This window comes from Bubalus bubalis, chromosome 6 (genome assembly GCF_019923935.1).
Source record: "Bubalus bubalis isolate 160015118507 breed Murrah chromosome 6, NDDB_SH_1, whole genome shotgun sequence".
Lineage (NCBI taxonomy): Eukaryota > Metazoa > Chordata > Mammalia > Artiodactyla > Bovidae > Bubalus > Bubalus bubalis.
In genome coordinates, this window is record NC_059162.1 from 116,646,768 (window position 1) to 116,672,587 (window position 25,820).

The 25,820-nt window shown below is 52.1% G+C and overlaps 1 protein-coding gene across 5 annotated transcripts in view; it reads right to left on the bottom strand.

Moving 5' to 3' along the window:
• Positions 1-345: 345 nt before the first annotated feature.
• Positions 346-25,820, bottom strand: part of RAB17 (RAB17, member RAS oncogene family) — a 38,110-nt gene continuing 12,635 nt past the window's right edge. For 2 of the 5 annotated variants that reach the window (XM_006066723.4, XM_044945349.2), the window contains exons 2-6: positions 14,106-14,265; positions 7,239-7,390; positions 6,739-6,864; positions 2,644-2,737; positions 346-2,373 (exon numbers count right to left, since the gene is read on the bottom strand). In XM_006066723.4, the coding sequence (XP_006066785.3) occupies positions 2,261-2,373; positions 2,644-2,737; positions 6,739-6,864; positions 7,239-7,390; positions 14,106-14,265 (645 nt within the window). In that variant the 3' untranslated portion in view covers positions 346-2,260. Of the gene's footprint in view, positions 2,374-2,643; positions 2,738-6,738; positions 6,865-7,238; positions 7,391-14,105; positions 14,266-16,046; positions 16,107-24,102; positions 24,264-24,364; positions 24,493-25,820 lie in introns of those variants that run through there. The other 3 variants (XM_006066725.4, XM_006066724.4, XM_006066726.4) reach the window with 3 other exon arrangements.

Sequence of the window (25,820 nt, forward strand, 5' to 3'; positions counted from 1 at the left end):
CCAGAGTCATACCAGGCACTGGGAGCCCCATGTGAGGACAGAGAGAACCCCTGCCCTTACCACAGAGCTCCCCTGTGTCTGAATATTAGGTCACTGAGTGGGTCTAGGCCTCCCAGGGCCCATGCCGCCCTGCAGACAGATCTAACACGGAGCTGGTGGGCTCAGGGATACTGCCTACAGAGGCTTCCAGGTGATTCCAGGGCTGAGCCCCACCTGCCTCGTGGGGAAGAAGGTGAGGGAAAGGGGCAATCACACCCGGCAATGGGGACCCTAGACTCCAGAGTCACCATGCACCCCATCCCATCCTGCGGGGAGGGAGGGAGGCATGAAGGAGGGAGGTGGCAATGAGTCAAAGAATATGCTTTAATAATAAATTCTGGCCTGAGAAAACAGGAGGAAAGCAATCACATATATAGGCATCCTACTGCTAGCATGATCTCTCCACTTCCTATTTCATCATGGATGGGTCGATACTCCTCTGAAAGACATCTATCGTTCAGCAAAGCAACTCTCCGGACCTGGAGCAGTGGGGTTTGCTTCAGCGAGGCTGGAGTGCCATCTAGTGGCCAGAGGCAACCTCAGCCTCCCGCCACCTCCAAAGTGGTCTCCTCCTTTGCTGGGGGAGTCCCAGCCCAGCCGGCTTCCCTGGTGGCTCGGTCAGCAAAGCGTCCGCCTGCAATGCAGGAGACTACCTGCAGCGCATGAGACCCCGGTTTAATCCCTGAATGGGGAGGATCCCCTGGAGAAGGAAATGGCAACCCCCTCCTGTGTTCTTGCCTGGGAAATCCCAGAAACAGAGGAGCCTGGTGGGCTACAGTCCACCGGGTCCCCAGAGTCGGACAGGACATAGCGACTAAGCCACCCTGCCCTGCTGCCCTGAGTGAGGAGACAGCGCACAGGAAACGGTCTGACCCAGCAAGGGCTCGTGTCCCACACGCTCCATCTTCAAGGGAACGGCCGTATAAGACACTTCACTGCAGCCAGAATCTGCAGGGCTCACAGCAGTAAGCCGCCAGGTTTCACCCAGAAATTGTCTAGGAAAGAAACACGCGTTTGGGGGACGTCAAGGGGCTCGGCATCAACAGGGAGGCCGCTTTACGTTTGTCCTTCTGTTAATCCTTACAGTTGACAAAGTGAAGCCACTTTTGCGGGGGGTGGGGGGAGGATGACAGTGGCATCTTATTTAAAATTTCACACCTGCTTATCACAGTCTCAGAGGGGGAACCGGCATCACCACCTCCCCCTCAAGCAGCCGCCTTTAAACTACCTTCATGTGGCCGCTGGCTCACCTCCCAGAAGGGCCGTGGGGGGCCTCTCTAAAAGGAGGAACCAGGCGAGCCCGAGACGTGTCTCCGCCCGAAAGATGCCCTGTGCCCACCGCTGCCACCGCCACCCCGCCTGGGGGCCCTCGGGGGACGTGCGTAACAACCCCCCCCCCCCCCCACAAACTCACCAGAGACCACGTGCGAGAAAGGGGTTTACTTTTAGGAGAAAAACTCACTGGAGCAGAACAAGGTATCCCTCCGCTCGAAATCCGAGTCCTCAAGCCTATGGGCCCAAGCGTCTTGTCCTCATAGTCACCCCGAGAAGTGGACTGTGGGGCCCCGCCCCGCCCCCAGGTGCCCCCCTCAGGGACCCTCACAGAGGTCCAGGGACAACGTGGTCCACTCCAGCGGGGCTTGCTGACCCCTCTCCCCCGTCCCGGGAGCAGGTGAAACCCCCCAACCCACCCCGGGCAGCTTCCTGCCCAGAACCAAGTGCCTGCCGGCTGATTTCCCCTCCTTCGGTGCCTGGTGGCCAGGCAGCTGAGGGGGGCACCTCCAGGCAGGGTCAGGCGTGCCCACCCCCAGGACATCCGGGATTTAGGCGGAATCTGACATCTGGGGACGTGGAGCCCCCACCCTCTGGAGGCCCCTGGACACACAAACGTCTCCCAAAGGGTTCCCACGAGCTTGCTGCTGCTGCTGCTGCTAAGTCGCTTCAGTCATGTCCAACTCTGTGCGACCCCATAGACGGCAGCCCACCAGGCTTCCCCGTCCCTGGGATTCTCCAGGCAAGAACACTGGAGTGGGTAGGGAGGCGATTATTCTAAGGAATGCCGGCTTCCTGCACCTCGAGGACTCAAGCACGCGCCGGGCTCGACGGTGGACCGGGGTCAGCACCGCCGTCACCACGGAGCTGGCCGTAGCTCGCTCGGAGGACCGCCGGGGCGCGGGCTGGGAGTACCCGCTCCCCGCGGCTGCCCCCGGAGCGGCCACTTCTAGTGGGCGCAGCATCGGCCCCGCCACGAGGGCCGCTCGCTCAGGGTCAGCGGAGCGTCTCTCCGCTGCCTCTGGCCCTCCTTGCTCTCTTCTCTCCGCGAAAGCTCCCGGGCTGCGGACGACAGGAGGGGGAAGCCCAGCTGGGAGGGAAGCCCCCAGCCCAGCGCAGCCCCTGCACCCTTGGCAGCCCCTGGAGACGCCCCCTCCCTCATGCTCTCCGGGAACCAGGAAACAGGCGCCCTTGACTCATGTCCACCTTCCAGGCCCCTGGCAACATTCGGCTGGGCCTCAGGAGGCCAGAGAAGACCCATGTGAAGAAGGCGCACTCCCTCACCCCACCCCACCCCACCTCTGGCTCCGGGGCGGGGGGCTGGTCACTCACCGACAGCATTGAAGACATCGGCCACCTGGTAGTTCTGTTTGGCCGAGGTTTCCATGAACAGCAGCCCCTTGCTCTCTGCAAACTCCTTCCCTTCCTGGAGGAAGTGACCGTGGAAAGTCCACATTAATCATCAGAAATGTACTGAGAAGACCCAGAAAGACCACGGGACAGTTGCATCAGTGGAGATGCATCATTCCTCACGTCCTGTTACTGGGGCTCCTGGGGGAGGTGGTCAGGACTGGGCAGTGGGGCCAGGAGGGGGGTGTGGCGCTCACTGGAAGGGGAGCCTAGCACCCCCAGTGGGGTCTGTGGGGAGGCTCCCCTCCCACCGTGGAATCTGGTGGGGGCGGGGGGCTCTGAAAGCAAGCGAGAATGGAGGAGATGTGGAAGGGGGATGAGGCCAGCCTGGTGGGAGCCCCCCAGGCCCTTTTCTGCTCCCCCTCCTTGCTGGTCACAGGGGTCAGGCCTGCATGGAGTGATGGTGTGTGAAGCAAGGGAGGCTGGGAAACTCCAGGGCTGCTTGTGTGGCCAAGAAGGGGAAAAGGCTCCACGAAGGAGGACCTGGGGACCTCCCCAGGCAGGCCCCTCACCTCCAGACCCTCCCAGGAGGAGCTTGGGCCCCAGATGGTCCTGCCTGAGGCTGAGCGGGCCCCGGGGGCTGGGCCAGCCAGGCCTGCAGCATCGCACCCAGCAGCGTCCACTCTCCTCACCTGAGCCACAGAGCTGCACTCCACCACCACCCCCCCAAGCTTCTCAGCCCCTCCCAGACACAGAGATGGCTCATTATCATTTGTGTTTTAAAGGACAATGTGACCTGGTACAGATGAAGACTTGGTGACTTCGGGTAGCTCACATCTGGTCATATCTGCATGCATGCTCACTCAGTCATGTCCAAATCTTTGCAATCTCATGGACTGTGGCCCGCCAGGCTCCTCTGTCCATGGGATTTCCCAGGCAAGAATACTGGAGTGTGTTGCCATTTCCTCCTCCAGGGGATCTTCCCAACAGGAATCGAACCCTCTTTTCCTGCATCACCTGCATTGTCAGGGGGATTCTTTACCACTGCGCCACCTGGGAAGCCCCTGGTCATCTGAATGAAACCCAAATATCTGCCTTTCCCCCACTAGCTTGAGGGTTCCAGGTGGGGTCACTCTAAGGGTTTGTTCTCAGTGCAATGGGCCTCTAGCTCCTAAATTGCAGGTCCCCAGCCTCCCGTCTGCCAGTTTGTCCTTGAGGTCCCCCAGGATGGGGTTAATGGTTATCTCACTGCCCGTGGAATAAGAACATCCAGTGCAGAGATCTTGGCTCCTAAATTCATTCCCCCATGCAAGGAACCAGTGCTCCTCAGAGAAATGATTTCCAGGGCTGGGGCTGGGAAAGGGCAAGATGAACCAGGAATAAGTTGGCCAGCCATTCCTGGCCAGCCATGAAGGAAGAAAGACCTCAAAGAATAACGGGGCAGGAGGGACAAGGCCCACTGGGGTGGGGGATTTCTCAGTGGCCAGATCCAGGACGAGAGCTCCCTGAACCAGGGAGAGGACCATAGTGGGAAAGTGATCCAATCTGAGCTAAGAGCACTGGGTGGCTGTTCGTTTCCTGATTTGCTCATCATTCTGTGCTTAAGGGCTTCCCTGAGAGCTCAGCTGGTGAAGAATTCACCTGCAATGCAGGAGATCCCGGTTCAATTCCTGGGTTGGGAAGATCCTCTGGAGCACTCCAGTATTCTCAGGCTTCCCATGTGGCTCAGCTGATAAAAAATCCGCCTGCAATGTGGGAGACTTGGGTTCGATCCCTGGGTTGGGAAGATCCCCTGGAAAAGGGAAAGGCTACCCACTCCAGTATTCTGGCCTGGAGAATTCCACGGACTGTATAGTCCATGGGGTCGCAAAGAGTCAGACACGACTGAGCGACTTTCACTTTCACTTTCTGTGCTTACGTAAGTCAGTCGTTCGTACCTGGGAAAGCTGGGAGAAGGGCAGACAGGAACTATCTGTACTATTTCTGCAACAAGTTTTGTAATGCTGCAATTATTTTAAGATGAAAAGCCCCCAAATTACTGTGAAAGCTTCACCGCCCGCTGGTCAGCCTGGCCTCTGCCCAGACGAGGCACCTGTGCACTCTGTCCCCCCACCCCCACCCCAAGGCCCAGCCTGGTGGGAGCTCGGAGTGAAGAAGAGGCCAGGGTGGGGTCTGGGGTCCCAGGGTCAACAGCCCTGGGGTGGCGGCTCCCGTGCAGTCTAAGCCATGGGGTGAGGAGGCCCCGCCCGCCCCAGAGCTGGACCCCTGGCCTCCCTGAGGGTCTCCCCACCCAGGTCCCATCTCCCCCACAGCCTGACCTGTCCTCCGCATGTTCTTCCTAAGTCACCCATCAGATCCCCGCCCCTGGGCCCACCACCACCGCGGGGGGCTCTGCCACTGAGCCCCAGGGCAGCATGGGGCTTCTCTGGCAGCCCACAGCCTCCAGCCTCCCTCCCCTCCCTACCCCTTGCCACCCCTCATCTGCCCCTCCACCTCTCCTAAACCCATCCCACATACCCCACACACACAGACACCACCTTACCTCCTACACACACACAACTGTGCACACACAGACACACACACCTGTTCACACAGAGACACACACCTGTACACACACACCTGTGCACACACAGACACACACCTGTTCACACAGACACACACACTGGTACACACAGACACACACACACACACCTGTTCACATAGAGAGACACACCTGTACACACAGACACCACCTTACCTTCCACACACACACCAACACACACCTGTTCATACAGACATCACCTTACCTCCTACACACACAGACACACACAACTGTACACAGAGACACACACACCTGTTCACAGACACTCACACCTGTACACAGACACCACTTACCTCCTACACACACACACCTATACACACACAGAGACACACACACACCTGTACACAAAGAGAGACACATACCTATATACAGACACCACCTTACCTCCTACACATACACACCTATACACACCCCCAGACAGACACACACACTTGTACACACAGAGACACACACCTATACACAGACACCACTTTACCTCCTACACACACCTATACATACACAGAGACACAGACCTGTAGACACAGACACCACCTTACCTCCTACACACACACACACCTATACACACATACACAGAGACACACACACTTGTACACACAAAGAGACACACACCTATACAGACACCACCTTACCTCCTAGACACACACACACCTGTACACACACAGAGACATACACACCTGTTCACACACAGACACACACACCTATACACACAGATACCACCTGTACCTCCTATACACACACACTCTCCCATACACACACAGATACCACCTATACACACACATAGAGACACCCATACCTATACACACAAAGAGACACACCTGTACCCACAGAGACACACACACCCGTACACACAGAGACACACACACAGACCCGTGCTCCCTGCTCCAGGCTCCCAGCACTTCACAGGCTCACCTCCCTGGGCACTTTTTCTGCTCTTGGTCATTTTACAGAAGAACTACAGCTTCTGGGTCCTCTGTTCCTTGCTAATTTCCTAGCAAATAAATTTGGGTTTGCCCCTTGAACCTGGAGGAGGAAATGGCAACACAGCCCAGTGTTCTTGCCTGGAGAATCCCACGGACAGAGGAGCCTGCTGGGCTACAGTCCATGGGGTCTCATAGAGTCGGACATGACTGAGCGACTTAGCACGTACTTCTTGAACAGTCTGTTAAACACAAAGATGAAGACCTGAAACCCACATCACTCACAGGGGGAGAGGGTGGGGAGGCCATGGTTTCCTCGTTCCTGGTGCTGCCTGCCCCTGCCATGCCTCGGTGCCCAGGGGGGTGTGGGGTCTATGGTGATGCTCAGGGCTCTCCCCACAGCTGGAAGCCACCATCTCTGGGTCTGACCTTCCCAGGAGAGATCAGAAACCTTGGCCCAGGAAGGAAACTGAATTTGGAATCGTGTGTGCGTGTGTGGCTGTGCGAGTGGGTGGTCACGTGTGTTTGGGGTCCCTCCCATCTCCCCCACTGCGACTTGATGACAGTCTCCAGACCCACCTCAAAGGTCACCTCCCGCTCCTCTTCCAGGTCTGTCTTGTTGCCGACCAGCATCACCACAACCTCTCCAGGGTGGAACTCCTCCTCCAGGTCCTTCAGCCACTGCTGCGCTTTGCAGAAGGAATCCTGAAAAAGGAAAACGGGACCGTCAGGCAGATTTGGTGTTCTTCCTCAGCCGTCCCAGAAAAGACAAGGCAGGTGTCAGTGGCCACCCCGTGTAAAACACGGTCCAACTGACCCCCCCCCCCCAAGGAATCATGAGTGATGGATAGTGATGCTCCAGAAAGAGGACCACGGAGCGGCACAAACCCAACTGTGCAGCAGGAAGAGGGGTGGTCAGGGAGGGCTTCCTGGAGGAGGTGACCAACTTTCACTGAAGGAGTCTCCACTGGTTGTCACGATTTTAATATAAAGGACCAGCCCAGGCCAGTCACATGATGCCTCCGGAAGGTAGCCTCCTCAGGGCTGGGAGGGCGGGGACACGCCCAGGTGAGCCTCACCTTCCTGGTGATGTCATACACCAAAAGCGCAGCGTTGGCGCCCCTGAAGTAGAGGCGGCAGACGCTGTGGTACTTCTCCTGACCAGCCGTGTCCCAGATCTCAAACTTCAGACACGCGGCCCCCAGGTCCACCACCTTGGTGAAGAATGCACCTGAAACACAGGCCCAGAGCGACCTTCACCTGCAGAACGAGATCCTATCCACCGCTCAGCCGGGGCTCAGCTCACCAGTGGGAGACAGACAGCCCATGCTCCCTGGCAACCTCTGTGGGCGAGGCTCAGCAAACACCTCTTCTGGAAGGTGGCAGCTTCCAGAAGAAGCAGAGTTACAAGGAACTTGCTCGTAGATTCCACAGAGGCTTTGTGTGGGAAGATGGACTCTAGGGTCCTACTCAAATCCTCTGGACAACGTGTGGCATGGAAGGGTCTCTGGCAACCAGGGCTCCGCACGTCCCCGTGGGTGTCCAGCAATGCAAGTGATGGTCACCCATCTCCTCCCCTGAATCCTTCCTGGCCTCCTGCTAACCTCCCAGCCTCGTCCATACCTCTGCCTCCCGACCTCCCATCTCCATTGACAACTCTGCTTAGAATCCTTTCTTCCCCACCTCCCGACAAGCCCACTGGGGTCTTTGAGTGTCAGCCCTCGGGGTGCCGCTGGGCCCTGCTTCCCCAGGAGGCAGTCTATGGCAGCCTATTCTGTGCTCTGTAAACACACTCACTGCAGGGAGACGTCTGTGCTCTTACCTGTCACCCCTGGGGACAGTGAGCATCTGGACTCTGCTTATGCATCTGTGTCTCTGCTTAATGATCACACACAATGAAAGAACTACCCCAAACCTTCCCTTTGACATCCAGGGCAACCCACCTTTCACGTGAAGATTGCTTTTCCCCTCACAGAGCTTTCCCAAGTGACGTGACTTTAAGGGAGCTAATTAGTAACACCAAGACGCTTTGTCCCCAGAATGTAAATTGGTAATTGGTGCAGCCACTGTGGAAAACAGTGTGGAGGGTCCTCAAAAAAGTAAAAACAGAGCTACCATATGATCCAGCAATCCCACTCCTGGGCATGTATCCAGAAAAGGAAAAAGCTCTAATTAGAAAAGATACGTGCATCCCAATGTTCATAGCAGCATTATTTACAATAGTCAGGGCCTGGAAGCAACCTAGATGTCCATCAACAGATGAATGGATAAAGAAGATGTGGTACATATACACAATGGAATATTACTCAGTCACAGAAAAGAATGGGATAATACCATCTGCAGCAACATGGATGGACCTAGAGATGATCATACTAAGCGAAGCAAGTCAGACAGAGAAACACCAATATTACATGACATCACATAATGCAGAATCTAAACTACGACACAAATGAGCTCATCTAAGAAACAAGGACACACAGAGAGCAGCCTGTGGCTGCCAAGGGGAGGCGCAGGCACGACTGAGTCACTTTTCTGTACAGAAGAAATTAAGACAACACTGCGAATCAACCGTACTTCAATAAAATAAAAGTTATTTTAAAAAAAGGTGTTCTGGCCCCATAGCATATGGGGTGTGTCACATACAGAACTAAACCAGAGACTGCGGAGGAGCCCGTGGGGTGCTCCAGGCAAAACTGCTGCCCTGCCCAGACCGGGGCTGTGCTAAGGGCTTGTTGGGAGGTTCTGGCAGATGTGGCTTCATGCTTGAAATGAAAACTTTCACTCCAAGGGCAGCGTGTGAGTGTCCTGGGGTCGCCAGAACAAATGACCACAAGATGCATGGCTTAAAACAGCAGAAACGTATTATTTCTGTTTTGGGGGTCAGGGGTTCAAAATCAAGGTTCAAAATCACCAGGGATGGTTCCTTCCAGAAGTTCTGGGAGGCACTCTGCCCCACGCCCCCTCCCGGCTCCCGGTAGGGGCGGCAGTGATGGGTGGCCCTGGCTTGAAGGCGCTCCCCCTCTGCCGCTGTCTTCACAGGGCTGTCCCCTCTGCATCTCTGCGTTCTCCTCTTCCAGGGACACTGGTCATGGGATTCAGGGTGCACCCGAAACCCAGGAATAGCCTTAACTAGTTATGTCTGCAAACACCCTCTTCCCAATAAAGCCATAGGTACTGGGGATTAGGACGTGGATGTATCACTGAGGACACGATTCAATCCACTACAGATGGAGGGTAAGAGACACATCTGGGCTGAGATTCTAGCGCAAAAAGGGGAAGATCACCACTCTCTCTCACGAGAACCTGGTCTGGGGCAACTCTTAAATGGAAGCTGCCGATGGGGCCTCTGCCTGCATGGCCTGCATTTTTCTGCTCATCCACAAGCTTGGAGTCATATACACTTGTTAGGTGCTATGGACTGAATGCCTGTGTCCTCCGAAAGTCAGTGGGTCGAAGCCCTAACCCTCAGCGTGATGGTATTTGGAGATGGAGCCTTTGCGAGGTGATGAGGCTTAAATGAGGTCCTGAGGGTGGTGGATTAGTTGCTCAGTCATGTCCGACTCTTGCAACCCCATGGACTATGTAGCCTGCCAGGCTCCTCTGTCCATGGGATTCTCCAGGCAAGAATACTGGAGTGGGTTGTCATTTCCTTCTCCAAGGGATCTTCCTGACCCAGGGATTGAACCTGGGTCTCCTGCATTGCAGGCAGATTCTTTGTAACAACTGAGCTACAAGGGAAGTCCAGCGAGGGTAGGGCCCCCAAAACAGGGTTAGTGTCTTTGTAAGAATGCACCCCCATCATGCTCTGTCTGTTTCTCTGTGTGTCTCTCTGTCTCTCCCTGTCTGTCTGTCTCTCTTTCTCTTCCATCCCTTGCAAACACAAAGAAGAGGCCATGCAGACACACAGTCAGTTACCAGGATGGCAGCTACCCATACGGCAAGAAAAGAGGGCTCCAAATGAAACCTACTTTGCCAGCCCCTCATGCTTGGACTTCCAGCCTCCAGGCCTGTGAGAATAAGTCTCTGATGCTTAAGGCACCCAGTCTGTGGTGTTCTGCTGCCACAGCCCAGCAGACCACGACACCAGGTCAAACAAAGCTGCAGTATGCAGCTCAACAGCAGGACTGACAGCTCCCGGCTCCTGAGAGGCTACTGTGGGGCCTGAGAGAAAAGTGAAGCGAAGTCGCTCAGTCGTGTCCCACTCTTTGCGACCCCGTGGACTGTAGCCCACCAGGCTCCTCCGTCCATAGGATTCTCCAGGCAAGAGTACTGGAGTGGGTTGCCATTTCCTTCTCCAGGGGATCTTCCCGACCCAGGGATCAAACCCTGGTCTCCTGCATTGTAGGCAGACGCTTTACCCTCTGAGCCACCAGGGAAGCCTGAGCAGGATGAGGTCACACTAGGACTGTTGATGTCACGAGGGTGATGGCCCCACACGGGCCTTGGAAAGAGGCCTATCCGCTGCAAGAAATGTGCTGATTTCCTTAAACCTTCGAAAGCCCAGCTTCCTTCCTTACCATGAGTCAACAATGCCCTCTTCCCAGCGTGTTGTCAAACCCGTGAGAAAAGAGAGGAGGCACCTGTCTGCCACCCGACATCCCTTCCCCGCCTCCCTCTCCCCTGGCTCCTCGGCCGGGAGCAGCAGCCTTTTGCCCACATGCTTCACCTGTTTGCTGTCAGGTCACATCACACTTCTGAGTTCGATTTTGGTTTCATCCTAAAAACCCTCACTGCCGGGTGACAGGTGGGCATAAAACTCAGCTCTGTTTCCTCTGTTTAGCTGTCTTAGCTTCTGATATTTTCCTTTCCTACTCTGAAAATGACAAGTCATGGTTGAGTGTAAATCAAAGTATTTAATAAAATCCTAACAAATTTCCAAGGAGGGCAGGGTTTTCAGTTGGAGCAATGATGTGGTACAAGAGGCTGCTGGCTGTTTACAGACCACAGCACCTCATCTCCCGGGAGAGAGAGAGAGAGAGAGAGAGAGAGAGAGACAGGCCCCCAGGGGGCCCTCTGGGCTGGTAACTGATGCCAACTTCCACCCCCTGCCCTGGAGACTCTCTGGCTCCAGAAAAGACCCCACATGTACCTTGTTCAGAAAACTGCTGACCACATTTTCTACCTGTTCACAGGTAAAGAGGAAGAGTGATTAAGAGATAAACTTCCAAGATGTGCAAACAGACTTGGAGATTTGGCCTAAAATGATATTGGCAACAAGCCGGACCAAGAACCAGGAACCGTTCACGTTTCTGGACGGTGCTGGGGGAGACGACACGTTGGCGCATTTTCATCAGCCAATAATCTGAACCGGGCCACGTGGCACGCTGCTCTTCTTGGTGACGCAAAGCAGGGCTCCGACCCCCTCTGCACCCCCCCCCCCCGCCACAGATTCAACAAGGGGGCCCCAGTGGCAGGGACCCCTGGGGACACTCCCGGCCCCCTCCCCAGCCTCTGGAAGCAGGTGTGCCTTCCACTCGCTGAGCTGAATGGACCCCCTGCGGACACTGAATGACCGAAGAACTCACTGGGGTTTTTCCTTCAACTTGCATATTGTGGCCCCCAATACAAAGGACTCTCCGCTAAACCTTAACACAAGGAAAGGCTTTGCTTTTTGACCTTTTAATTTAATTAAACAGCCGTTCCGGCTCACTCAAGCCCTCTCTGCAGCCTTCCCTTTTTTTGTAAAAGTCATGAACTGCCTCCGGGTTGAAGGGAACACGACATGGGTGACTCCTCAGGGACGCCTGGGCTCCAGCAAAGTTTCCTTCAGCAGGGAGAGGGGCAGAGGGGGGAGAAACCCAGCACCCTTGGCGACTCCCCTGCTTCACACAAGCCCCAGCTGGTCCAAACTGGTTCCACCGGCAAATCCGCACACAAGCGCTAGATGTCACCACCCCTCCAGAGACGTCCCTGGAACGTGCGGGTGAAGAACCCACATTAAAGAGACGGGTTTAATTCCAGGGTCGGGAAGATCCCCTGGAGGAGGAAATGGCAACCCACTCCAGTATTCTCGCCTGGAGAATCCCTTAGACAAAGGAGCCTGGTGGGCTACAGTTCGTAGGGTTGCAAAGAGTCAGACACAACTAAAGCAACTTCACACACACACACATACACACACACACACACACACACACACCCCTCAGCCAGAGGGTTGTGGGCCACTGAGAATACACATGTATGGGCAGGTATTCCCAGATAACTTTATTCACAAAAACAGGCAGAGCCCTGTGAGCTCACAGGTGGGATCTCAGCCCTCTGGCTGGGCTGGGATATGGAGGGCTGTGTGCCTGGGTGTGAACCTGGATCCGGATTCAGGGGAAGGAGACAGCAAGGACCAGTGTAGACGGCTTGTCCAGATCTGGGTCACACCCAGGCACATGACCCCCCTCACATCCCAGCTCGGCCTGGCCCCTTCTGTGGTCTCTGCTCTGGACTCAAACCCACCTGCAGGCCAGACTTAGCACTTAGTTGTATTTTTTCTTTTAAGGCCCAGTCCAGTATCACAGGTGAGTGGGGTCAGCTTTCCTGCTGAAGGAGAAGAGGTTTCCCTGTGCACCCTCGGCAGGCCTGAATCCACAGTCCTCTCCCCACGGCTCCATCCCATGGCCAGCCCCTCGCCCTGCTCTGCCCTTCCCACCACTGACTCCAGGAGCCTGGCCCTTGCCAGTCCCTTGGGCCCTGCATGCCTCAGGGACTCAGGAACCACCGTCCTGAGAAGACTGAGGGCCCCCAAAGGCTGTTCATTGAATTTTTGTTTCTATGTCGGTGTGCCTGCTTGGCATTTAGAAAATCCTCCATACCTATTAGGGGCCTGGGACACAGGCCACCCCCAGCTACTTACTAAGTGAGACAGGGAGTGGATAGATGAGCGAATGAATGAATGGATGCAGAGAAATGGAAGGCTTATCCATCAGTATCAGTTCAGCTGCTCAGTCATGTCCACTCTTTGCGACCCCATGGACTGCAGCACACCGGGCCTCCCTGTCCATCACCAACTCCCGGAGCTTGCTCAAACTCATGGCCATTGCTTCGGTGATGCCATCCAACTATCTCATCCTCTGTCGTCCCCTTCTCCTCCCACCTTCAATCTTTCCCAGCATCAGGGTCTTTGCAAATGAGTCAGTTCTTCGCATCAGGTGGCCAAAGTATTGGAGTTTCAGCTTCAGCATCAGTCCTTTCAGTGAATATTCAGGACTGATTTCCTTTAGGATGGACTGGTTGGATCTCTTTGCAGTCCAAGGGACTCTGCATAACCGAGTCCCAATTTCAAACCAAAGCTTTCATTCCAAATTAGGTGTCTTTCCAGCACGTTGGGCTGCCTCCCAAGCAAACTGACACAAAACACAGGTTGGGTTTCCCTATTTTGGGTGGGAAATGGGGGGTTTCACCCCTAGACAGGATGTGAAGGAGGCTGATTGCCCACAGATGCTCCAAAGTCCTTCCCCTCTGAAAGCTGTGATCCGTCAGCCTCTTTAACCAACACAGTGAGAGGAACCTCCCTCCCTGACAACCTTTCCAACAGCACCCATCCCCCCTCCAACCCAAGCCAGGAGGGTAAACTGAGTCCGGGCAGAAAAGGAATAGCTTTAGTAGGAGGGCAACCATCCAGAGTGAGAGGCTGGCTTGTCTAGGGGGCCGGGTCCCAGAGCGTGGGGGCAGGTGCTTCTTCTGGGCTCCCCTTCCACCAACAAAATCTCTCACATACCCAACCCTCAGTGCCAGACTCAGCCCTGGAATCTTCCAGCTGAGCTGAAGCCTGGTTGAGTTCTGGATTCCATGTGCGTGCCTGCCAGCCCATGGAGGACCTTGTGCCCCTGGCACGCCTGAGGCTCCAGGAGGGCATGAGAATTCCCAGGTGGCGGGTTCCCATGTGCCCCACATGGGGTCAGCAGCTCTGGCTTCCCCACTAGGAGACTAAGGAAGTGGTGCCCTGTCCCATCACTTACATCCCACGGTCGGCAGGATACTCTTGAAGTCGTTCTTCACATACCGGAGAGCCAAGCTGGACTTGCCCACAGAGCCACTGCCCAGGAGAACCAGCTTGAAGATGCAGGGCTGGCCTGGGGCGGCTCCGGGACGAGGGACTCCATTCACCTGCGCCATGCCCTGCAGAGAGACAGTGATGCAAGGAGGTTGAATGATGCCAAATGATCTCAGCAAGCTCACCCCCGGGACACTGACCAAACCTGGACAGCCCTGAACGGAATGGAGTTCTAAGTCAGAGGCGCCTGGCTTGCCAGTCCTGGGCACTATGCACCCCATCTTGCCATCTGGAAATCGGGGTCACGATAGCTATGACATAGGTCTGTTGTGATGTGCTTGGAAAGCATGTCCCCAGGACCCTGCAGGGTCAACGCATATGAACATCTTCAAACCCTGCAGGGTAGCCGTTGAATGCTAGTCATCCAACCGGCTCCCTTCCTCCTCCTATCACCTCTCACTTTTGAACAATCCATAGCTGTTCCAAAAATGTTCTGAAAAGCCTGAGAGGCACAGCACTCTCTCAGTTGTGGTTCCTGGATTAAAGAAGTGAAGTCGCTCAGTCGTGTCCGATTCTTTGCGACCCCATGGACTGTAGCCTAACAGGCTCCTCCATTCATGGGGTTTTCCGGGCAAGAATATTGGAGTGGGTTGCCATTTCCTTCTCCAGGAGATCTTCCCAACCCAGGGACTGAACCCAGGTCTCCCGTGTTGTATGCAGATGCTTTACCATCTGAGCCACCAGGGAAGTCCTGGATTAAAACTGGCTGGTAAATAGGTTCCAGAAAACCTATTTACAAAAATGGTTAGTGTTTCAAGGATCTCAAAACATTTTAGTATTTCCCACTGTACTGAAAGCCTTAAAACATACAGTCATAACAAGCACCCTCTTCCAACAACACAAGAGATGACTCTATACATGGACATCACCAGACGGTCAACACCGAAATCAGATGGATTATATTCTTTGCAGTCAAAGATGGAGAAGCTCTATACAATCAGCAAAAACAAGACTAGGAGCTGACTGTGGCTCAGATCATGAACTCCTTATTGCCAAATTCAGACTTAAATTGAAGACAGTAGGGAAAACCATTAGAGCATTCAGATATGACCTAAATCAAATCCCTTATGATTATACAGTGGAAGTAACAAATAGATTCAAGGGATCAGATCTGATAGAGTGCCTGAAGAACTATGGATGGAAGTTTGTGACATTGTACGGGAAGCAGGGATCAAGACCATTCCCAAGAAAAAGAAATGCAAAAACACAAAATGATTGTCTGAGGAGGTCTTACAAACAGCTGAGAAAAGAAGAGAAGTGTAAGGCAAAGGAGAAAAGGAAATATATATACCCATTTGAATGCAGAGTTCCAAAGAATAGCAAGGAGAGATAAGAAAGCCTTCCTCAGAGATCAATGCAAAGAAATAGAGGAAAACAATTGAATGGGAATGATTAGAAATCTCTTCAAGAAAATTAGAGATACCTGGGGAATATTTCATGCAAAGATGGGCACAATAAAGGACAGAAATGGTATGGACCTAACAGAAGCTGAACGTATTAAGAAGAGGTGGCAAGAATACACAGAAGAACTATCCCAGAAAATCTTCATGACACAGATAACCACAATGGTGTGATCACTCACCTAGAGCCAGACATCCTGGAATGTGAAGTCAACTGGGCCTTAGGAAGCATCACTACGAACAAAGCTAGTGGAGGTGATGGAATTCCAGTTGAGCTATTTAAAATCCTAAAATATGATGCTGTGAAAGTGATGCACTCAATATGCCAGCGAATTTGGAAAGCTCAGCAGTGGACACAGGACTAGAAAAGGTCAGTTTTCATTCCAATCTGAAAGAAGGGCAATGCCAAAGAATGTTCAAACTACCCCACAGTTAGTTGCACTCACCTCACACACTAGCAAAGTAATGCTCAAAATTCTCCAAGTCAGGCTTCAACAGTATGTGAACTGTGAACTTCCAGATATTCAAGCTGGATTTAGAAAAGGCAGAGGAACCAGAGATCAAATTGCCATCATCTGTTGGATTATAGAAAAAGCAAAAGAGTTTCAGAAAAAACATCTACTTCTGCTTTATTGATTATGCCGAAGCCTTTGACTGTGTAGATCACAACAAACTGTGGGAAATTCTTAAAGAGATGGGAACACCAGACCACCTGACCTGCCTCTTGAGAAATCTGTATGTAGCTCAAAAAGCAACAGTTAGAACTGGACATGGAACAATAGACTGGCTCCAAATTGGGAAAGGTGTACGTCAAGGCTGTATGTTGTCACCCTGCTTATTTAACTTATATGCAGAGTACATCATGCAAAGTGCCAGGCTGGATGAAGCACAAGCTGGAATCAAGATTGCCGGGAGAAATATCAATAACCTCAGATACGCAGATGGCACCATCCTTATGGCAGAACATGAAGAAAAACTAAAGAGCCTCTTGATGAAAGTGAAAGATGAGAGTGAAAAAGCTGGCTTAAAACTCAACATTCAAAACACAAAGATCATGGCATACAGTTCCATCACTTCACAGCGAATAGATGGAAAAACAATGGAAACAGTGACAAACTTTATTTTCTTGGGCTCCAAAATTACTGTGGATTGTGACTGCAGCCATGAAATCCAAAGACACTTGCTCCTTGGAACAAAAGCTATGAAAAAGCTAGATAGCATATTTAAAAGCAGAGACATCACTTTGCCAACAAAGATCCATATAGTCAAAGCTATGATTTTTCCAGTAGTCGTGTATGGATGTGAGAGTTGGACTATAAAGAAAGCTGAGTGCCAAAGAATTGATGCTTTTGAACTGTGGTGTTAGAGAAGACTCTTGAGAGTCCCTTGGACTGTAAGGAGATCCAACCAGTCCATCCTAAAGGAAATTAGTCCTGAATATTCATTAGAAGGACTGATGCTGAAGCTGAAACTTCAATACTTTGCCCACCTGATGCGAACAGCCAGCTCACTGGAAAAAACCCTGGTGCTGGGAAAGATTGAAGGCAGGAGGAGAAGGGGATGAGAGAGGATGAGATGGCTGGACGGCATCACCAACTCGATGGAGATGAGTTTGAGCAAGCTCCAGGAATTGGTGATGGACAGGGAGGCCTGGCATGCTGCAGTCCATGGGGTCGCAGAGTCAACATGACTGAATGACTGAACTGACTAACTGAAAACACTCAGTGATAGGCCCTGGAGAAAAAGGGTCTGTGATCAAAATAAATCTGGGCAAACTCCATGTATTTTTTCATTACAGAAAATGTCAGGCGTGTATCAGAACAGCACAGAAGGAGGTCATTCCGGTGAACCTCAGGCTTCCATCATCCACCTCCCAAGAACTAGCTGTGCCCATACCCCCAAACCCCACTCCCACCAAAGATTACTTTGAGGGGATTCTTAGACATCCTATTATTTCTTTTTGCAAATATCAGTATATGTACATGCATCCTCTTTTTCCTTGCAATTTATTTGTGGAAGAAATCATATTTTCCTATAGTTTTCAGTCTGGATTTTGCTGATTGCATCCCTGAATGGTCACTGAATATGCTCCTGCAAAACCTGTATTTTCTGTAGTTTGGTGGCTCAGAACAGAAATCTGCTTGGATACTGGCTATCTTTTGGCAAGAATGCTTTTGTGAGTGTGGTACATGTTTCTTCAGAAGGCAGATAATGTCAGGAAGATTCCCCTGGAGAGGGAAATGGCAATCCACCAAGTATTCTTGCTTGGAAAATCCCATGGACAGAGGAGCCTAGTGGCCTACAGTCCATGGGGTCACAAAAAAGTTGGACACAACTTAGCAACTAAGTAACAACAATTGTCTGCATTGCTTCTAGAAAAATCTTTCCCTGAAAATTGGCCAAATCGACCTCAGAGTCAGCCCATCTTGTGAGCAGAGCCTCTCCCATCTCCATGTAGGAAGGGAAGGGATTCTGGAGAGGAAAGGAAGAAACAGCAGTAGGAAGCAACCCCCAACCCCAGCCCCGCAATGTCCCCAACAAGCAGCCAGGGCCATAGGCCGGTCTGCTCTGCCCTGTGGGGACAAGAGGAAAACAATCGAACAGGAGCGAGTCCTAACTACCAAGTGAGACTTTCTGAACAGAAAGTGCCCAGAGTTACCATGCCTGGCAGACAAGGGCTCACAGGCCCATCTGCTCCCCGGGGACAGGGACTCAGCAGAGGTGAGTGGTTCCCAGAGACCGCGTCTGGAACCCTATATTCCTCGGGACACTTAATGGTGTCAGTGGGTGACATCCCGCTGCAGCTTCTTCTGCAGCCCCCAGACTCACAGCTGCCTGGGGTTGGGGGATGGGTTCTACAAGGGCCAGCCCTCTCTCCAGAACCCACCACTCATGCAAGAACTCAAAGCTGTCCTGCTGCAGATTCCTGACCCACAGGTAGAAATGAAACTCAAAGGCAAAGTAAAATAGGGACTTCCCTGGTGGTCCAGGGGTTAACACTCTGAGCTACCGTGGCAGGGAACACGGGTTCAATCCCTGGTTGGGGAACTAAGATCCCTCATGCCGAGCGCCACAGCCAAAAAAATAAATAAATAAGTTAAAACACTTTTTCAAAAAAAGACACAGTAAAATAAACACTAAGGACAAACGGGGAGCCCCCGAAGAGGCTGGCCCTCCAGGGATAAAATGACGCCTGTAACTCACTTCTGCGGGTCAAAGGGCAAACCAGAGTCCGGAAAGCAGCCTGAAGCCCCAGGAGAGATAACAAGCACACACAGGCTCAAAGGTCAGGGGTTGCTAGAGCTGCTTATCTGTCGACCACATCGCCAAATAAGCTGGGGAATTTGCCTCACAGTGCAGCAGCTACCTCTGCTTTCTGCTCACGCCGATGCAAATCCCTCTCCAGCCGCAGCGTCCCGTCTGTTCTCACAGCTGCCACTCCTACATCACCCCACCCTGGTACCCACCGCCCCATCCCATCCTGTGTCCAGTCCCCGTAAATAGCAGCTCAAAAAAGAGACAACACTCCCTGCCATCGCCCGGCCTGCAGCCCCCTGTTCCTCTTCTTGATTGAAATGATCTCAGTGTCTAACTCTACCTTAATTCAGCTACTTTGATGGTAATTGTTTATCTCTCTCACTGGGCTGTAACCTCTCAAGAAAGCCGAGGGTTCACTGAGATTGCTGCTGTTGTTCAGTTGCTACGTCGTGTCCAACTCTTTGCGACCCCGTGGACTGCAGCACACCAGGCTTCCCTGTCCTCCACTATCTCCTGGAGTTTGCTCAAACTCCTGTCCACTGAGTTGGTGATGCCATCTAACCACTGAGATTACAGTAGGTGCTCAATAAAGATCTCATGAGTGAACGTGGGGCTGGCTTAGCAAGAAGTCAGCATGTCAGACATCGTTTGTGTAGCCAGCCCTACGTCAGGTAGCTTGTCAAGCAGTAGGCTGGGGTCTCTGCAGAAAGAGAACCAGAGGAGGGGGCCTCCAGCAGGCCCTGAGACCAGCTTCCGCCAGGCAGCTCAGCCTGAGAGACCAAGGAAAGCAGAAAGTTACTGAAAGTTGGATCACCGACTCAATGGACACGAGTTTGAGTAAGCTCCGGGAGTTGGTGATGGACAGGGAGGCCTGGTGTGTTGCAGTCCATGGGGTCACAAAGAGTCGGACATGAGTGAGCGACTGAACTGAACTGAACTGCCTTTAGGATCACCCTACATTCAGATGAAGCTGCTAAAACAGCAACATAAAACCTTGACCAACTTGAACAGGTCTTGCCTCCCTAAACAGATTGGTTGACTAATCAAACCTGGAGTCGCTGTACAGAGACAGTGCTGTGCATGGAGAGGCAGAAGCCACGCCTTCAGGATGACTCCGGACCAAGAGGCTTCAGACTACGGAAAGCAAAGAACAGAAGTGCTGGCAACAGAGCCCTTTACCATGTGAGAAGTCCTTTAATAAGTAAAACACGACTTCTGGGTGCGAGAGTCACTTATATGGACTGGTTTCAGTTCAGTTCAGTTCAGTTCAGTCGCTCAGTCGTGTCCAACTCTTTTCGACCCCATGAACCACAGCACGCTAGGCCTCCCTGTCCATCACCAACTCCCGGAGTTTACTCAAACTCATGTCCATTGAGTCGGTGATGCCATCCAACCATCTCATCCTCTTTCATCCCCTTTTCCTCCTGCTCTCAATCTTTCCCAGCATCAGGGTCTTTTCCAATGAGTCAGCTCTTCGCACCAGGTGGCCAAAGTATTGGAGTTTCAGCTTCAACATCAGTCCTTCCAATGAACACTTAAATGGACTGATCTAAGATGAACTAATTAGCTTCTGAGTTTAAAATTCCCAGAGCCCCTTAAATGTGGCCCCAACACTGGACTGCAGAGAGGGAGCCTTGTCTCCTGTCTCCTCTCTGGTCAACCTCGAATTAAAGCTGTCTTTTCTCAAAAGACAGTGCCATAGTGTTGGCTTCTCTGTGTGTGGAGCAGGGAGCCCTTGCTCCACAAGATGGCAGAGGAGGAGGAGACCAAGGCTAAGGGACAGGCCATGTCCACCGATGAGCAGGGGCGGCAGGCTCGGGGCCCTGCACGGCTCAGCTGCACACAGGCTTCTGTTGAAGCCAAGCAAGAAGCCTCCGGGGCCAGTGTTACCTCACCTTACGGAGAGATGAGAAGCTTTCCTAAGACAAAGATTTGGGATTCAAAGTCAGAGCTGGCTCAAGGGGGAGGGATGGATTGGGAGTTTGGGATTAGCAGATGCCAACTGGTATATGTAGGATGGATAAACAACAAGGTCCTACCATATAGCACAGGGAATTATATTCGCTATCCTGGGACAAACCATGATGGAAAAGAGTATAAGAAAGAATATATATATATGCATATATATAATTGAAGTACTCTACTATAAAGAAGAAATGAATGCAACATTGTAGATCAGCTTCAATAAAACAAAGTTGTTTTTAAAAGAAAAAAAAATTTTAAAGCCAGAGCAGGCTGCCTTCACGTCCACACCGCATTCACCAGGAACGAGCATCATTTCAACCACTTACAGAGCCAGCAGGTCCTGTGTTCCGCCCACATCTATAACTGCTGGTGCAAGGAGCCTGCCGGGGAGCCGCCAGCCTGAGCTCACCATCCTAAAGAGGGTCAGCTCAGTAGCAAGCCCTCACTCATTAACCACCTGTTCTTTGGCTGAATGTGGAGAAACTGTAGTGCAGTGGTGACCAGTGGCTGGGGTGGGGGAAACAGAGAGATACAGGTCGAACGGTGCAAGCTTCAGCTGTAAGATTCGCGAATTTGGGGGGGGGGGGGGGGGACCTCGAGTATAGCATAATGATTAGAGCTGATACTGATCACACACTTGAAAACCGCCAAGAGAGAGATCTTAAATGTTCCCACCTGGTACATCTATACAATGGAACATTACTCGGCCATTAAAAGAAACTAAAGAGGGTCATTTGTAGAGATATGGATGGACCTAGCGCCTATTATCTGAGAAGGCAATGGCAACCCACTCCAGTGTTCTTGCCTGGAGAATCCCAGGGATGGGGGAGCCTGATGGGCTGCCGTCTATGTGGTTGCACAGAGTTGGACACGACTGAAGCGACTTAGCAGCAGCAGCACCTGTTATACAGAGTGAGTGAAGTAAGTCAAAAAGAGAAAAACAAATATATATTAACACATATATGTGAAGTCTAGAAAAATGGTACGGATGAAGCTATTTCCAAGGCAGGAATAGAGACCCCCCTGGAGAGAACAGACACATGGAAAGAGTGAGGGAAGGAAAGGAGAGGATGAACGGGGAGAGTAGCCCCGACATATTGACACCATGTGTGAGCCAGACAGCTAGCGGGAACCTGCTGTCCAGCACAGGGAGCTCAGCTCTGTGATGACGAGAGGGCCAGGACGGGGGTGAGTGGGAGGGAGGCTGTACAGGGAGGGCATATATGCACACACATAGCTGAAACCAACGTCAGAAACCAGTATCACATCGTGAAGCAGTTATACTCCAGTTAAAATAAATAAAGAAAAATTTTTAAAAGACACAGTAATTATGTGAGGGGGTAGGGGTGTTGGCTGAGCTATGATGGTTATAATTTTGCAATATGCAAATATATCCAGTCAGCACGTAACAAACCTTAAAGATAGACAATGTTAAAAGTAGACTATGTCTCAATAAAGCTCAGAAAAAGCAACACTTTTAAGAATGGACTCCCTAGCTGTCTGTGACACCCGCAGAAATGCCCTACTTCTTGCTAAGTACCTAAGGCACCTGCTGAGAAGCAGGTATTCGACTCATCTGTGCTATAATGCTACATAAAGAGAGCTTTCTAACACACTGAAGCAATGCATTCTCAAGTATTTAAAGATACCTCTTTGAGTTTTCTTTTCTATTTATGTGCACAAACTAATAAAACTCAAGTCAAGAAAATCTTTAGTCCAAAACGTGTGAAATAACCAAACTCGGTGGAGTATAAATAAACATACAGGTAACCCACCTCTTTATCTACAAATATTATTTTGCTATAAACATAAACACATAATTGTCAACATGAAAAAAATCTCTTTATCCATAATCCCATTCCCTTTACACGAGGGACAAGATGTTGCCTACTTTCTTCTAGTTTGTTTCTCAGAATCTTACAAACAATCGTTTTAACATTAAGAAAAAAAATAAGCTGTATCAAGAGTAGTTTTCCACATTGCTATATATGTTACAGATGCATTTGACATGTGTGTGTTTAATGACCACATAACACCCCTACAACGATTCCAGTTTGCTGAACTATTTCCATTACCGGATGTTTACTTGGCTTTCTTTTTTTTTTTTTTTTTTCCTGTAATAAATAAGACTGCAGTAAGCATTTTCCTGTATGACTTTTTTTTGTGTGATTACATGTCATAAGCATTTGATAATCAGAGGTTGGAGCCCTCTGTTCAGGGAGAGAATCAAAAATGTGACTGCTGGCTTGGCCTTTGGAATTTCATGAAGATGGGGTGACGGACAAGGAAGCCTGGCGTGCTGCAGTCCGTGGGGTCACAGAGAGTCGGACACGACTGAGTGACTGAACTGAACTGGGGTGACTGAAGTCTCTCTAAATGCAGAGACATTCTCATGCTTGAGGCCAATAGGGACACCCTCTCGAACCTTGCAGTTTGGGGCTTTTCTTTCTTACAAGCTCACATCCCTCCACCGAGGGAGAAAGGAGAGGGTGGGAAATCCAAACCAGCCTTTCTGGGGAGGAGCCGCCCCAGGGAGGGTCGGTCTGCAGTCTGCCCAAGGCCTCCGCCCTGGCTGGCCCCGCCCAACGTGCAAGGATTACCGCGCAGCTGTCTACCCTGAGGACAGTCCGCGTCCAGATCCGAAATCCGTTGGAAATGGATTCAAGATTTGAACTGAATTTTCCCGGAGGCGACTCTTTAAACCAGCTGCCCTGCTGGCCCAGCGGTAAAGAACCCGCCTCCCAAGCAGGAGACACGGCTTCCATCCCTGGGTTGGCAAGATCTCCTGGAGAAGGAAAGAGCAACCCACTCCAGTATTCTTGCCTGGAGAATCCCATGGACAGAGGAGCTTGGCGGGCTACAGTCCATGGGGGTCGCAAAAGAATTAGACAGGATTCAGTGGCTAAACAACAACAAAGAGATTAAAGGAGATTCTTTCAACCGGAATCTCCTGCCGGAACCCTGACCTAGCAAACCGCAGGGACGAGCGAGGACACCTCTGGCGCTCAGGAGTACACACTCCTGGCCCCTCAGTTTCCACTTCTGATTCCGTACACGGGGGCTCAGGCACAGACACACAGACATAGAGGCGCAAACCCACATGACACACAGATATGCACACATCCACACACATGCACCCAGACACTGATACACACGACAGACACACACAGACATTCAGACACACACATGTGCACACAGACTCACACAGACTCACACACACACACACACACACACACACACACACACACACAACACTCGGGAGTTTAAACCCTGACTCACGTGCTCCCCAGGCCCCGTCACTTCCAGCAAGCCTGACAGCTGGTCATCACTGGGTCCCCCAGGGCCCCGACCTGGGTCCCCCTTTCCCCCACTTCTGGTCACGGGGAAGGCCAGCTCCCTCCACGGGCAGGCTGGGCGTGGCCGTGTGCCGGGGGCCGGGCAGAGGCTCGGCTCCGACAGAAAACAGGTGAGAGGCAGCCTCCCCAAGGTCAGGCCGCCTCCCTTCCAGAGAAACTCCCGGGGCAAGGTGCACCGTGGTCACCTGGGGCAGGGGGTCTGGCCTTTAGCGCGGGGGCTGCGGAGCCTCTGAGCACCTGCCGGAGCACCTGCCGGAAGTCCCGCTCCTCCCAGGCCCCGGCTCCCGCTGAGTTTCTCAGCTTTGTTGTGAGTCTCATTTTGGCGCTGCAGATTTATTTCCCTCCGCGCCTTCCTCAAGCTGTGGGGCTCTTTGTTGTGCATGAAACTAGTAGCCCAGAAGAGCAGGAAGTATTTGGGTCAGAAGAATTCACCGCTGCCACCAACAGCCAGGAGCCAGCGCCAGGGGTGGGGTTGGGGCTCTGTGTCTTTCCAGGCCCGCGGGGAGCAAGTTCCCTGGACGGGACTGAAGTGGAGAATCCCTGCTTCCATTTCCCAGCAGAGGAAGCCTCATGAATGATCAACATAAAATAAAACTGCATTTAGAACTCTGTGACCTATGGCCCCAGAGCCCCCAGTGACTGGCCCAGGAGCAGAGGGAACAGCCCCAAATCCATGGTGCTCCCACTGCAGCCTGGAGTGGGGCCAACGCAGCACCTCTGGGTGGACGGGGGCTCAGGGCCTGTCTGTCCGTCTGTCTCTGTGTAACAAGCAACTCTCAACTCGGAGGCTTACAGAACACATTTATAGCCTCACAGATTCCAAGGGTCAGGAGCCTGGGCGCAGCCTCCGGGGTCCTCTGCCCAGGGTCTTGAGAGAGTCATTTCCTAGGCAGGTTGATAGAGAGTCTAGGGGTCCCCAAGGAGAGAGGGGTCTGGAATTCTCAAGGAGGAAGAAAGGACAAACTTTTTTTTCCTTCTCTACATTCCTTAGGATTATATAACAATAATGTATCCTGCTAAGGACAGTCTTTGGATTCAACCTTCTGTTATCTTAAAATGTTAATTATGGGAGTAGACCTGGTCTTTACAAGGATGTATCTTGCCTGAGGACAGTGTTACCTTAAGATGTAAATTATGGGAGTGGGTCTGATGAGGTCTTTGCAACCTCCAGACATTCTTTGGATTATATAACCTCATTGTTAACACTAGCAAGCAGGTACTCTTTCTGCCCCCTTCTGATGCCTATGTCAGAAGCTTTCTCTATCTCCTTTATACTTTAATAACTCTTTATTACACAAAAGCTCTGAGCAATCAAGCCTCCTCTCTGGCCCCGGATTGAATTCTCCTCCGGGGGCCAAGAATCCTGGTGTATTCGCGTGATTCAAAAACAACCTTTCAGTCTCACAGGCTGCGGTTAAGATGCCAGCCAGGTTCTGTCCTTTCTGAAACTCAAGGTCCCCCCACGCTCATGTAGTCTTGGTGGAATCCAGTCTTTACCAGTGCAGAACTGGGGTCCCCTTTTGCTACTAGCTCCCTGTCAGGGCCAGTCTCACCTCTCAGAAGCCCCCACAGAAGGCTCCTGGCCAGAACCCCCAGGCCCTCTCACACATGGCTGCTTTCTCAAGGCCATCAGGACCTCTC